Below are 12,859 nucleotides of genomic sequence, written 5' to 3'. Positions count from 1 at the left end.
GTGCTCAGGAAATTCTCCTGGGATCTCTCATTCCCTGTGTCCCCGGAGCACCCGAGCTGTGCCTCCTACTTGGTCCCGGCCTCCCTCTGCTTCGTGCTGGATTGTGGCATGACTGGCCGGCGGGCTGGAGGAGCTAACTTGGCTTTACTAAATCAAAAAACAATTTAGACGCTGCTGCTAACTGCTGAGTTGGCAGAGAAGCATCGGCGCCCCCCGACGCAGTCAGTGGGGATCCCTGCTTACGAGGCCACAAGCTCGGCCCATATCCCCCTCCAGGAGTGAAATCGCTCAGCTCTCCCCGTGGCTGGAGCCACAGAGAGCAAGAGCCCGAGGTCGGCATGAGGGGGATTAGCACTGGTCCTCCAGGTTATGCTCATCGCGTGGTCCCGTTCGCCACGCTGCATGGGGCCCAGCACTTGGCAGCCTGGATGCTGGGCTGAGCTGAGCGGAGTTTGCCTTCTGACCGCCCGCCGCTTCCCATTAGTGTTCGGCTCATCCTGGGCAGGGGTCCCTCTGGGACACGCTGGTGATCAGCCCACGGGGACTCCTTCAGCACCAACAGCACGTCATAGTCCACTTGACCCCTTCACGAGAACCCGGGGAAGTCTCTTCATCTGGCATGGTGGGTCATGATAAGAGGGTGCCACAGGGCCCAGCTGGACTGAAACCTTGATCTTTCCATGCTCAGAGCCTGATGGCCAATTTCTCCAAGGGTCCTTTGGTAACTATCCCCCCGTGAGGCCTCCGGGTGCTGATGGGGAATGGTTTGGAGTGATCAGAGTTTGAGCTGAATAGTACCCTCCAAAACTCGACACTGAAAGGTCACTCTAAAAGGCCCTGAGTGTTGGCCACACCTGGTCTGGGCAGCCATCAACTTACGCGAAGACCGAGCAGCCCTGGGAGGTGCCTGCCGCCCAGTCGGGGCCACTGTCTGGGGGACGGCAGCTCCACGGCCCTTCTCTCTTCCAGATATGCTCAGCCGGACCGTGGGCAAGCTGGACAACTGAACAGTATTTCCCACACCAGGCCTCCCTGGAGATTCCAGGGGTGAGGCCAAGCCAGGCCTACTGCTGGGTGTTTAGTCTCCCCACAGAGCGTATCAACACAGTGCCAAGGGGGCAGCTGGGCAGGGGCCAGGGGGCCCTGAAAAGGGCTTGGACTATTGCCGTCTTGTCTGCATCCAGCATGAGGACTCAGGCTTTGGGGCAGCCCCCAGAGCTCGTGGAGGAGAGGGAGGTTCCAGACAGTTGCCCCGACGTGAATATGGGACTCAGAAGGGTGCACGCTCCCCGGTGAGCCCCAGTGCGCAGCCTGGCCAGGGCATGAGCTAGCATCGGGACTTTCCAGCAGAACTGGAGTTCCTGGCTTCCTGAGAGGAACAATGCTGGAAGGAAGGGGACCCTTGCCACAGATGGCACGTCCTGTCTATGGAGCTCATAGGGGCTTCAAAACAAAGAAGGCCGCCTCAAATTCCGCCCCTCGGCTCACTTTGTGTGGTGAACTTTCAGCTGTAGGCTCCGTCTCAGAAGAGCCCAACTGTTTGTCCTTGGGAGCCAAGACCCCAATTCAAGCTTGGTTACGAGGCCCAAAGCCAAGTGGTGGGAGGAGGCCAGCGTTGGTCCACAACCTGGTCCTGCTCGGGGCCTCCAGGGCTCCTAGGGACCCATTCCTGGTTCCCCAGTGACTGTCAGATGCAGAGCCATCTGCACAGGACCTCTGGGGTCCAGGCACAAAGCAGCCTCTCAGAACCTGAGCTCCAGCAGGGGTGCGGAGGCCAGGACAGGTTTGTGTGCGGATGGATGGCTTTACCTGGAAGGGCTGTCTGATGGCAGAGCTTAAAGACCCGGAGATCAGTCCAAGCCTAGGCCAGTCGCCACTATGAGGAGATGGCACATCTGGAGAAGGGAAGTGTTCTCTTTCCAGACTGTTATCCAAGGGTCCTGGCTGGCCAGTTACTGACCCAGTGATCCCTGTGGGGCCTGGGCCTCTAGCCCCTCTGCCTCAGTTTACATAGTGGAATCCTCCCTTTGGCTTCAACTCCTCCTAGAAAGCTACTGCTTTCTAGCCTGGGAGCCTGGGTAGAGCCGTGGAAGACCTGAGGGTCCTTCAAGGGCAGCTCCTCTTGCTGAGCCCACTGGTAACAGGATACTGTCTCCCCACCCCCGTCCCCGCCCCCAGTATTTCCCATCAGCCCAGGCGCGGAAAAAACACCATTAACAAATGCTGGAATGAGTCACGGAAATGAACTTTATTGGATCACTGGGCGTCATCAATTCACCAGTAGGTCACAGACCCGTGGTGGAGAACCAACCACAGATTGAGCATCATCATCTGGGGACGTGCACATCCTCACTCAAGTGTCTAGGTGGTGCCAGGCCTCCAGGGAGGCCAGCCTGCTGCGGATGAACCCCCACCAGGATGGCAGGTTCCGTCCGTGACCCCTTCCAGGCCTGCAGGCTGAGCCCCCAACACAGTTGGCGAGAGGTGGTGGTGGGTGGGGAGCTGGCATAGGAGGGAGAACAGGGGGCAGCCCTCACCTGGGCAACGACTGCCTCTGAGGCCTCCTGGGCTCAGGGCATGAAGGCCTGGCAGTGAAAGGGAAGCGGAGTGGCAGGCACTAGGAGCCCCGGAGCCTGTGCAGAGCCCTGGGGAGAGAGGCCTTGGAGCCTGGGTAAGGCAGCAGAGAAGACATTCAGCTCTCAGACCTCACAATTGCCTATTTCCTGCCACTCTGGCCTAGGCTGGGGGAGGGCAGCCTTCTCAGACCAGACAGCTGACCGACGGGGGCGCCAGGGTGCATGAGACACAGGACAGAGCAGAGGGAGGGCTCCCACAGCCCCACAGGCCCAGGCCCAGGCCCAGGCCCAGGCCCAGGGCAGCAGCAGGGGTGCCAGAGACTGATGGCGGCGAACAATCAGCTTGGTCAGGGGCGCCCCATCAGGAAAGCATCTGGGGTCCTGGTTCCAGACCCTCTCCCATGTCTTTGTCAAGAAGAGGCCAAGGGACAACAGTGGTTGTAGTTCATTAAAAACTGTGTTTCATTAAAAACTAGTTCTGAACACAAAGGATATATTTAAAAAGATATTCTTTGCTCTATTAAACATCATTCACTGAGAATTTCCTGAGCACCGAGTGCCGGGGCGTGGGGGTCCAGGGGAAGGCTAAGGCACGGGCCCTGCTCTGGCACAGGGCTCCTTCTCCCTAGAAAGGCGGTCCCCGCTGCTGAAAGGCCGGAGAGTGTGTGCAGATCTGGGAGCCTGGCAAGGCCTGGCAGCGACCACCGCGGGACAAAGTGCTCGAAGCCGCAGCTGAGAGCATCCCAGGCCCACTGTGGGTAGGAGGGACACCCCAGCTGCAGGCCCAGCAGAGTTCTGCTCTGCTCAGAGCTGCAGTGGTGGACACTGGCCGTATGGCCAGAGCCCCATGGTGGCCATGGTCTGGCCAGGCATTCCCCGGGCAAGGAGGAGGGAGGAAGACCAGGGGCTTGTCAGGCCGCCCCCACCCCAGAAAGGCAGGCCTGGGCCTCATGTCTCCCTCAGGTTGGATGCAAGGGAAAGTGTACCCTGCTCAGCACCTGATTACCAGAAGCAGCTCAGGGACGCCCCACCCGACCAGGCTCTCCTAAGCACCACATCTGTCCTTGGGGCATCTGTCCTTGGGGACCCTCTCAGAGCCCACAGGGCCCCAGGAGCCACACTGCTCAGGGACGCCACCCTTCCTCCCAGGTTGGGCACATCCTCCCTACTGTGCGGTGGGCACGATGGACACACCCTCCCTGCCCCGAGTAGGGCCTCCCTGGGTCCCTCCTGTCTCGTTTCATCCTGCGGGCTGAGCTCCTGGTTAGCAAAGCACCTCACACGCTCTCCCTTCCACATCCAGGTGGCTGAGACAATTTGGACTCCAGTTCTAACGGTGACCTCTCTCTGTGCCCTGCAGGGTACTGTGACCTTGCAGGCCCAAAAATAAAACCAGAAACAAAACAAGGTGGTACAGGGGGTCCTCTGACCTGGGCACCTGCCCCTGCCTTGGGAATTGAGGCCCTGGTCCTGCAGGGCAGAGTACCCACCTTGCCATATACCCCTCTGGGGAGAGGCTCTGCTAGCCCAGGGCCAGTACAGGGGTGGGAGGGTCAGAAGAGGCTGGGGGCAGCCTGGCCAGGTGCATCATGGTCCCGGATATACTGTAGGATGTCCATTTCGTCCATGGCTTGAATCTGCTGCTGCTGCTTCTGCTGCCCCGCCAAAGCCTCAGGCAGGCCTGCTTTGGGGGGCACAGCTGGCTTTCTGGGTAGTGCTGGCTTGGCTGCCACTGGCGGTTTGGGCTTAGGCTGGGGCTTGGGTGTGGGCTCAGACCCCAGGTTCAGAATCTGGTCCAAGTCCTCTTCAACTCTAGGGAACCAGAAGGGGAAGTTCTGAATATAACCTCCCGCAAAGGGAGCAAGGCCCCGAGGCAATGACACCCCACTACAGGCCTCAACCTGGCCTTGGCCCCAGCCTGCCCCCAGGGAGGGACACGGGCAGGCTACTCCTTCCCCGCAGCCCCACAGCACAGGGGGAGCAGAGGCCGCCCCTCAGCAGCCTCTGGAGAGCTGCTTTTCAGGTGGCCCCTCTCTAGACGATGGCCCTTTACGGGATTTATCCTTCAACCTCTCAAGGAACGAGAATAACAGCTGCCAGATACAGACCTGCTCTGTGCCCAGCACTTGACACACGCTATCTTGTTTTATCTGCAAGCCCTTTCGGGGTACGACTGAGCTCTACCCTACAGATATGGATGCTCAAGCCCCAGGAGGCCGAGCTACCCTACCCGCCTAAGGTGACAGTGTGTGACAGTGTCTGAGTCGGGACCAGGGCGTCTGACTTCAGAAGCTGAGCCATCATCTAGACCAAGTTCAGCCTGAGAAGGACTAAGTGAGGGGATCTGATCACTGTGGGGTGAGGCTGCCTTCCATGTACCCACTGTGGGCCGCCCGGGTGCTAGACAGAAAGCCCACCGAGGGCAGGAGCCACCATGGCCCTGGACCTGACAGCCCATTGCTGGGTGGGACTACAGCCCACAGGAGCGTGACGGTCACACGGGACTTGCCCCAGGTACTGGACGGCAGTTAAGGAAAGCAGGCTACAACCTGGCTCTGCCCTCTTTGCCAGAGGGGAGTACTCGCTGCCAGTTCCTGGTGGAAGAACTCAATTTCTGGAAACCAGAGGCACAAGGCAAGACCCTTTTGATCTATCCCACCAGCTTCCCACTCGAGCAACATCCTGCTCAATATCTAGTGTGGTCAGGCATTTCCACATCATTAACTCACTGCATAGCCACAAGATGCTGTCTGGTAGTAGGTATTAGCCCCATTTTACAGATATGGAAACTGAGGTACAGAGACATGAAGGGCTTTGCCTGGGGCCCATGGCCAGCTCGTGAAGGACTAGGACTTGGCCCGGGGGTGGCTGGGTCTCTCAGGTGCATCTGCCTTCCTGGGACATCAATGCAACAAAGCCCTTTCAGGTGGGGCTTCTCCAAGGTCGAGGATCCCTCTTTATGCTGAGGCCACAGATCCCCTGAGGCCCTTCAGGTGACACCTGCTGAACCTGTGGTCTCTGGGGACCTGACCCAGACACGTTCTTGCCTCCTGAGGGAGGAGCTTGGGGCTCTGTGATAAGCTCTATACACCTGCGTCCTCAGGGACTGTCCCCCCGCCGCTGCTCCCGGGGTCAGGCTTCACGACACTTGCTGTCCACTCCTCTGTCCCTCGACAGATGGCAGTCCCATGTGGGACATGGTGATTCTAAGAACTGCAAGGTAAGTGACCACTGACAGGGCCCTTCCCCTCCCTGGGTCTTAGATTCCCCATCGGCGAGGGGTCAGATGAGGTCATTTCACGGATGTTCTAGCTTCCATGAGATGCTAAGGAAGAATGGCCTGACAGGTGCTCTCATGCTCTCCACTCAGCCAGGCAGAGGGCGGACGGACGCTGTCCTGGCCTCATGCTCCCAGGGGCACAGCAGCCTCCATCCTGCCCTCTGGGAGAAGCTGTACACTGGCCAGCCTGCTCTGGAACCAGGAGACAGCAGGAGACCCAGGGTTGGGGGTGGGGGCAGGAGTCTGGCAACACTATCCTGGGGGCTTTCACGGAGTCACATGGAAAACACCCTTTGAAATCCAAGGGCCAATGTATAATTCCTGAAAGAGGATTCGTGACCCTTTACATGCTTCCTACACCAGCCACCAGCAGAGACAGCCAGACAGGTGCTGCCCACACGTGGGCCGAGGTGTCTAAGGCAGCTCAGTAGACCTCATTCGGCCATGCCAGGGACAGAGGAGGGAGGGCACAGGTGCTGGAAGCAGAAGACCCCGGTGTCCTCCTCTGTGGGATGGTAACAGCGGCATTAGCCAGCAGGACTGCAGAGCCACCGGGTGTCCAGAAACCCAGCGCTGTGCACGGAGCACGGTCCCATTTCTCTCCTGCGACTCCTTCATCAGTGGCCTCAGGTCCACCTCATCACTCTGCTTCCTTGGTCCTTGGTCTCCCCATCTGTAAACGGGATCCAGCTCAGACATCAGCAGGGCTAGGAAGAGGTCTGTTTGAGCGTGGAGTGCCCAGCACAACCCTCCCCTGGAGTGGTGCCTGCCGAGCACCAGTTGCCAGAGGAGCTCTGGGTCACCCTCCTGCAGTGAGTGGGGCACAGACCCTCATGGGAGAACTCACAGCCTCTGTGGATGGCAGCGATGTGAGCCTACAGGCATCTTTCCAGCCCAGGCTGAGAGGGTCCAGCCCAAGCCAGGCCTTCAAAGACAGGCAGCTATCTTGGGTTTGCAGCAGTCTCAAGAAGTGTAACCTAGGACAGGCTGCTCCTGGCAACCTCGGCTCAGCTGTGCCCTGGCTCCCCACAAGCAGCAGCTTCTCCCTGAACTCCCTGGGGGCAGGTGCTGGCTCTTCCTCACCCTCCACTGGAACTAGAGCCCAGGAAAAGCTCAGAAGGACCGAATTATCCTCACACGGGACCCTTCGGTAAATAAAGCAGCAGCTAAACGCTTGTTTCAGAGTCCAGGATTTACACTGCTTGGGAAATCACTGTTTGGAACTCATCAGAAGCTGCTCTGAGGTGGCAGGTGGGGCAGTCACACTCGGGTTGGGGGGGCCTCAGGGGCACCCCTTTCCATGTGCTCCCAGGCTGCCTGAGTCATGGCTGGAATTAGGACCCACTAACTCGAGGTCTAACCCTCCCTCTGTTCCAGGTCCTGCCAGTGCAAGGTCAACCACTGAGAGGCTGCGGGGCACTCGGAGGACCCTGGTGCCCCTCCCCTTCCCCAGGCCCCTGCAGAGGACAGGCCACACCTGCAGGCCTCCCACTGGCGTGGCTGCACAGCAAGAGGAGACTGAGGCATATCGGACTCCACCACCTGCCGCTTCGGGCTAGCTGATGGCCATGAAGGCATGAATGGTGACAGCATCAGTGAATGAAATGAGTATCAGGAAGTTTTTTTTTTTTTTTTTTTTTTTTTTTTTTTTTTATCATAAGGAACCCCGATCGCTGCCTGGATAGTCACAGAGCCAGCACAAAGGAGAGTAAAACATGGCTCCTGCTCTCAAAATGTGAATTCTTTATCACCAATGTGTGGCAGAGTGAAGACAGGGCTGCAGACACCTGGCCCCTAAGGGAGGGATTCCCAGAGTGCTCTGTGGGACGCCAAGGGGCACGACCAAGGGAAGGGTCCCAGAGACCAACAGGGACGTGGAATGCTACACTCAATTTCCCACTCGTGCCCTCAGAGTCCTGCTTAACACTGGCACTGCCCCAGCCACCGGCCACGGAACCCCTTTGAAGGCAGAACTGGAGCTCTGCAGAACGTGGGTTGGGAAGTGCCAGTGTCATGGATTTAGAATGAACTGTGCCAGGAAAGTCCCAGTAGAATGGCTTCTCTGGAATATTAAAAAAGAAAACCATAGCTGGGGGCATCACAATGCCAGATTTCAGGTTGTGCTACAAAGCTGTGGTCATCGAGACAGTGTGGTACTGGCACAAAAACAGACACATAGATCAATGGAACAGAATAGAGAATCCAGAAGTGGACCCTGAACTTTATGGCCAACTAATATTTGACAAAGGAGGAAAGACTCTCCACTGGAAGAAAGACAGTCTCTTCAATAAATGGTGCTGGGAAAACTGGACATCCACATGCAGAAGAACGAAACTAGACCACTCTCTTGCACCATACACAAAGATAAACTCAAAATGGATGAGAGATCTAAATGTGAGACAAGAGTCCATCAAAATCCTAGAGGAGAGCACAGGCAACACCCTTTCTGAACTCGGCCACAGCAACTTCTTGCAAGATACATCCATGAAGGCAAGAGAAACAAAAGCAAAAATGAACTATTGGGACTTCATCAAGATAAGAAGCTTTTGCACAGCAAAGGATACAGTCAACAGAACTAAAAGACAACCTACAGAATGGGAGAAGATATTTGCAAATGACATATCAGATAAAGGGCTAGTTTCCAAGATCTATAAAGAACTTATTAAACTCAACACCAAAGAAACAAACAATCCAATCATGAAATGGGCAAAAGACATGAACAGAAATCTCACAGAGGAAGACATGGACATGGCCAACAAGCACATGAGAAAATGCTCTGCATCACTGGGCATCAGGGAAATACAAATCAAAACCACAAGGAGATACCACCTCACACCAGTGAGAATGGGGAAAATTAACAAGGCAGGAAACCACAAATGTTGGAGAGGATGTGGAGAAAAGGGAACCCTCTTACACTGTTGGTGGGACTGTGAACTGGTGCAGCCACTCTGGAAAACTGTGTGGAGGTTCCTCAAAGAGTTAAAAATAGACCTGCCCTACGACCCAGCAATTGCACTGCTGGGGATTTACCCCAAAGATACAGATGCAGTGAAACCCCGGGACTCCTGCACCCCGATGTTTCTAGCAGCAATGTCCACAATAGACAAACTGTGGAAGGAGCCTCGGTGTCCATCGACAGATGAATGGATAAAGAAGATGTGGTCTCCATATACAACGGAATATTCCTCAGCCATTAGAAACGACAAATACCCGCCATTTGCTTCGACGTGGATGGAACTGGAGGGTATTATGCTGAGTGAAGTAAGTCAATCGGAGAAGGACAAACATTATATGGTCTCATTCATTTGGGGAATATAAATAATAGTGAAAGGGAATAAAGGGGAAAGGAGAAAAAATGAGTGGGAAATATCAGAAAGGGAGAAAGAACATGAGAGACCCCTAACTCTGGGAAACGAACTAGGGGTGGTAGAAAGGGGAGGTGGGCGGGGGGTGGGGGTGACTGGGTGACAGGCACTGAGGGGGGCACTTGATGGGATGAGCACTGGGTGTTATTCTATATGTTGGCAAACTGAACACCAATAAAAAATAAATTTATATATATATAAAAAAAAGGATGGCCTCCCTGGGGCATGCTGGGGCCTGGAGATGGCAGTCTCCCCAGGCAGGGCATACTCAACACGGCCCTGCCACCCTCCCCAGGGCTGACTCTACTATATCTGCTTCCCTGTGCCTCAGTTTCTCCTCCTAAAGATAAAACCCCACTCCCCACCCAGCTTCTCCCAGCCTGCCATGGCTGTCAGGGGTGAGGACACAGGATGACAGAGAACAGATGCCAGGGACCATGGGGAGATGTAAAGACAAGACACCTTCGCTGGGACGCAGGCGTGGCGGGCACTCACAGGGCTGCTTAACAGCCCGAGGCCACTAACGAGGGTGCAGATGACAGCCTCTTGGGACCACATGCCCCATATAACTGTTCCTGGAAAGAGACCGCTCAGCTTCCTGTAGACCTCTGAGCATAGCCGCGTTCTGGGGGGCGTGCATGACGCAACAGAGACGTGTGATGGCAAGCACACCGAGAATGCAGTGGCAAATGCAGAAGCCCAGGGAGCATGGCCAGCCGAGGGCCAGAGGCCAATCTCCCAGCGTCTCCTCCTCTAAGTGCTCAGAGAGTCCTGGAAGGATTGGAGGGGACGGGACACAGGTGGGTAGATTGGGTTCCAATTGTGGCTCTGTCCCTTGGGAGCTGTGGCCTTGGACCATCTACCTTTCCCACACTCTGTTCTCTAAAGCAGAGAAAATCGCGCCTAGGCGGCGGGCTACTGTGAGAATGAAATCAGGCCACGTGTAGGGTCTAGCACACTGACCATGGCAAGCAGTCTGACGTAGGAGCAAGCACTTGTGCACACGTCGTTGATCCAGACCAGGCCTCGGTCTCCCCACTAAAACCTGCTGCGGGGACCCTGCAGGGACTGGCCGCGGTCCAGCACATGTGTGTCCTGCTCCCTCTGGGAGGGTTGCCTGCTACCAAGAATCCATTTCACTTGTTTCCCAAACCTGTTTATGCCAGTGATCCTTGCTCTTGGAATCACATAATTTAACCATTCTTCACATCAACTACTAAAGTGTATGTGAAAAGGAAAAGACTTATATTCACTAAGTTCTTTCTGGAATTTGCTAAGCTGCCCTGGACCGCTAACTACCCCCACCCCTGAACCAATCCTCGCCACTGCCTCCTGGTTGGTGCCCACCCACAGGCTCCTGCCTCTGATGGGCCGAGACTGCCTCCCTTGGGGGCTGAAGCTGATGAGACGCTCCCATGCTGGGACGGGTCCCTGGCTCTGTCCAGGCTACTCTCGGAGCTTGTGGAGCACTGCTGGGGACAGGTGGTACCTGAACAGCTCCGGGTGGGACGTGGGCCCTCCACTCTTGTTGGCGGCAGGCAGTAGTAAGGGGTCACCCAAAGGGACGGCCCCGCCGAGATCAGGATCTTCAAACAACTTCAGGGCTGTGGAGAAGGCAGGAACAGAGTGTTCAGAGGAAGTCCGGGCCTGTTCTCAGCTGCAGGGGGTACATGGCAGAGACAGCCTGGCCCAGCCTCCTGGCCCAGCCAGGAAACAGTGAGCAAGGGACAAGACACAGCACAGAAGAACCAGAAGAATAGAAAGAAGGGAAGGGACAGGAACTCAAAGGCTACCCTGTAATTGTCAGGATGTATCCTCAGGGCCCTGAGGCCCGGACTGTGTCTTTCTCATCAATGAGTTCCCAGGCTCAACACAGAGCCTGGCCCTCAGTGGCTGGTCACCAAGTGCTGGCTGGATCCATGGGTGACATCATTTGTCCATCCTGAAGGAGGAGCCAGGTGGGGTGAGCAAACGTCAGACCTAGGATAAGCATGAAGTCCCAAGGCCGTTTGGTTTTCCCCTTTCCAACTCTGCACAGGACCCTCCAGAGGAGTCTTTACAGGTCACACAAAATCCCTCATTACAATCCGAATTGTAGAGTCCCAGCACACCTGGGGTGGTTGCATCCAGCTCCCAGGCAGTGCCCACATCTGGCCACTGGAATGACAAAGATGCTTTTGCACCACTCACAATCCACACTTTTCAAGCGACCAAGGTGCCACCTTCTCTTCCATGGGATGATTAGAATAAACATCCAGCCCTGGAATGTTCCAGACTATGGGGACACAAGTACAAGACTAGATTTCCCCAGAAGAAAAATCTCCATAGGCTGAGTGTATATCAGGTCAAAATAGGACAAGGGGAAGATTTCCATCATGCTCACGTGTGGCAGGTCCGAAGCCACTTACAGACACTGGCTGGGTCACTGAACGGACACCAAGAGTGAAGGGAACACTTGGAGGCTCTACTTACGGTCCTTCAGGGGCACGTCCTCTGCAGGGCGCTGGGCGGAGAGCTTCGTGCGGGGGCCAAAGAGCCCCTCATCAGGGTCCACCTCCTCATCAAAAATGGTGAGTCGGGGTGAGGGCTTAGGCTTCACAGCCACTTCGGGGAGTTTCTTGGGCTTCTTAGAGCTACAGAATCACAGACACAGCTCAAGGTTAGGACTTTTCTCGAGAGCACTGATGGCCGGTGCACATGGCCTGGTCAGAGCCACACAGGCTAGGTGAGCTTTAGCTTGTGTCAAGAAGGAACTTTCTGGCACCCTGACAGTGGAGGTGTGAGGCCCTGCTACTGCAAGTGGCTGAGCCCTGTGCCCCAGGAACCACTGCCGTCAGGATATGAGGGAGGAGCAGGTGAAAGTCTGAATGAACCAAACGACTGTTGCACAGCTCCCAGCCCTGAAGGGCCACCCAGGACTCAGGCCTGCCTGCATGGTCACAGGGCAGGGAAGCTGCTTTCCTTCTGGAGGCTGTGGGGGCCGACGCCTCCTGCTGCTCCCAGAGGCCAGGCTCAGAGTCACTCCATAGCCACTGGAAGGGGGGCTGGACGCAGTCTGAGGCTGCGGACAGGTGGTACCGGGGAACAGCAGAAAGCAGCCTTGGTAAATGCTCCCCTGTGTCCCTGCCCCCTGAGAAGTGGAACCTCTGTCGATCTAGCAAACACTTCAGTCCCACTGAGCAAACCCCACCTCCTTCAGGACACCCCCTTGGCTACTCGGAGCCCCACTGGCTCTGTCACCCCCACTAAGATCCCTTTATGTCTCATTCACCTACTGGCCAAGGTCCTGCCTTGGACTAGATGCTGCTTCGGGAAACTGGGAGAGGGCACAAGGGAAGCTTCTGGGCCACGGGACGGCTTCGTTTCCCGACCCGGGTGGTGGTTAAACAGACTGCATGTAAGCACTTGTGGAATTGAGCCCTGAAGGTCTGCAGCCACATTGCTGATAAATAAATAAACAAACTTGGTTTAACTTTAACACGGTGATCCAATCCCTGCTCTTGATGCCCAACTTAGCCATTATAAGGTTCCCGCAAATAGTGAAAATCCGCTTTTTACTGGAAACAAGCCGTCTGCCTGGCAGGCAGCTCCACTGGACAGAGGTCACCGTCTGGGCTCACGTTGGCAACAGTGTGCGG

General features: G+C 56.1%; 1 protein-coding gene across 1 annotated transcript in view; it reads right to left on the bottom strand.

Annotated features, from left to right (window-relative positions):
• Nucleotides 1-2,229: 2,229 nt before the first annotated feature.
• HS1BP3 (HCLS1 binding protein 3) overlaps nucleotides 2,230-12,859 on the bottom strand; it is a 31,433-nt gene continuing 20,803 nt past the window's right edge. Inside the window, exons 5-7 of the mRNA XM_041755718.1 lie at nucleotides 11,694-11,854; nucleotides 10,711-10,825; nucleotides 2,230-4,388 (exon numbers count right to left, since the gene is read on the bottom strand). Coding sequence (XP_041611652.1) covers nucleotides 4,130-4,388; nucleotides 10,711-10,825; nucleotides 11,694-11,854 — 535 coding nt within the window. The 3' untranslated portion in view covers nucleotides 2,230-4,129. The remainder of the gene's footprint in view (nucleotides 4,389-10,710; nucleotides 10,826-11,693; nucleotides 11,855-12,859) is intronic.

This window comes from Vulpes lagopus, chromosome 5, assembly GCF_018345385.1.
Source record: "Vulpes lagopus strain Blue_001 chromosome 5, ASM1834538v1, whole genome shotgun sequence".
Lineage (NCBI taxonomy): Eukaryota > Metazoa > Chordata > Mammalia > Carnivora > Canidae > Vulpes > Vulpes lagopus.
Note: the sequence above shows the minus strand (reverse complement) of the source record. Positions and strands in the feature narration are given on the sequence as shown.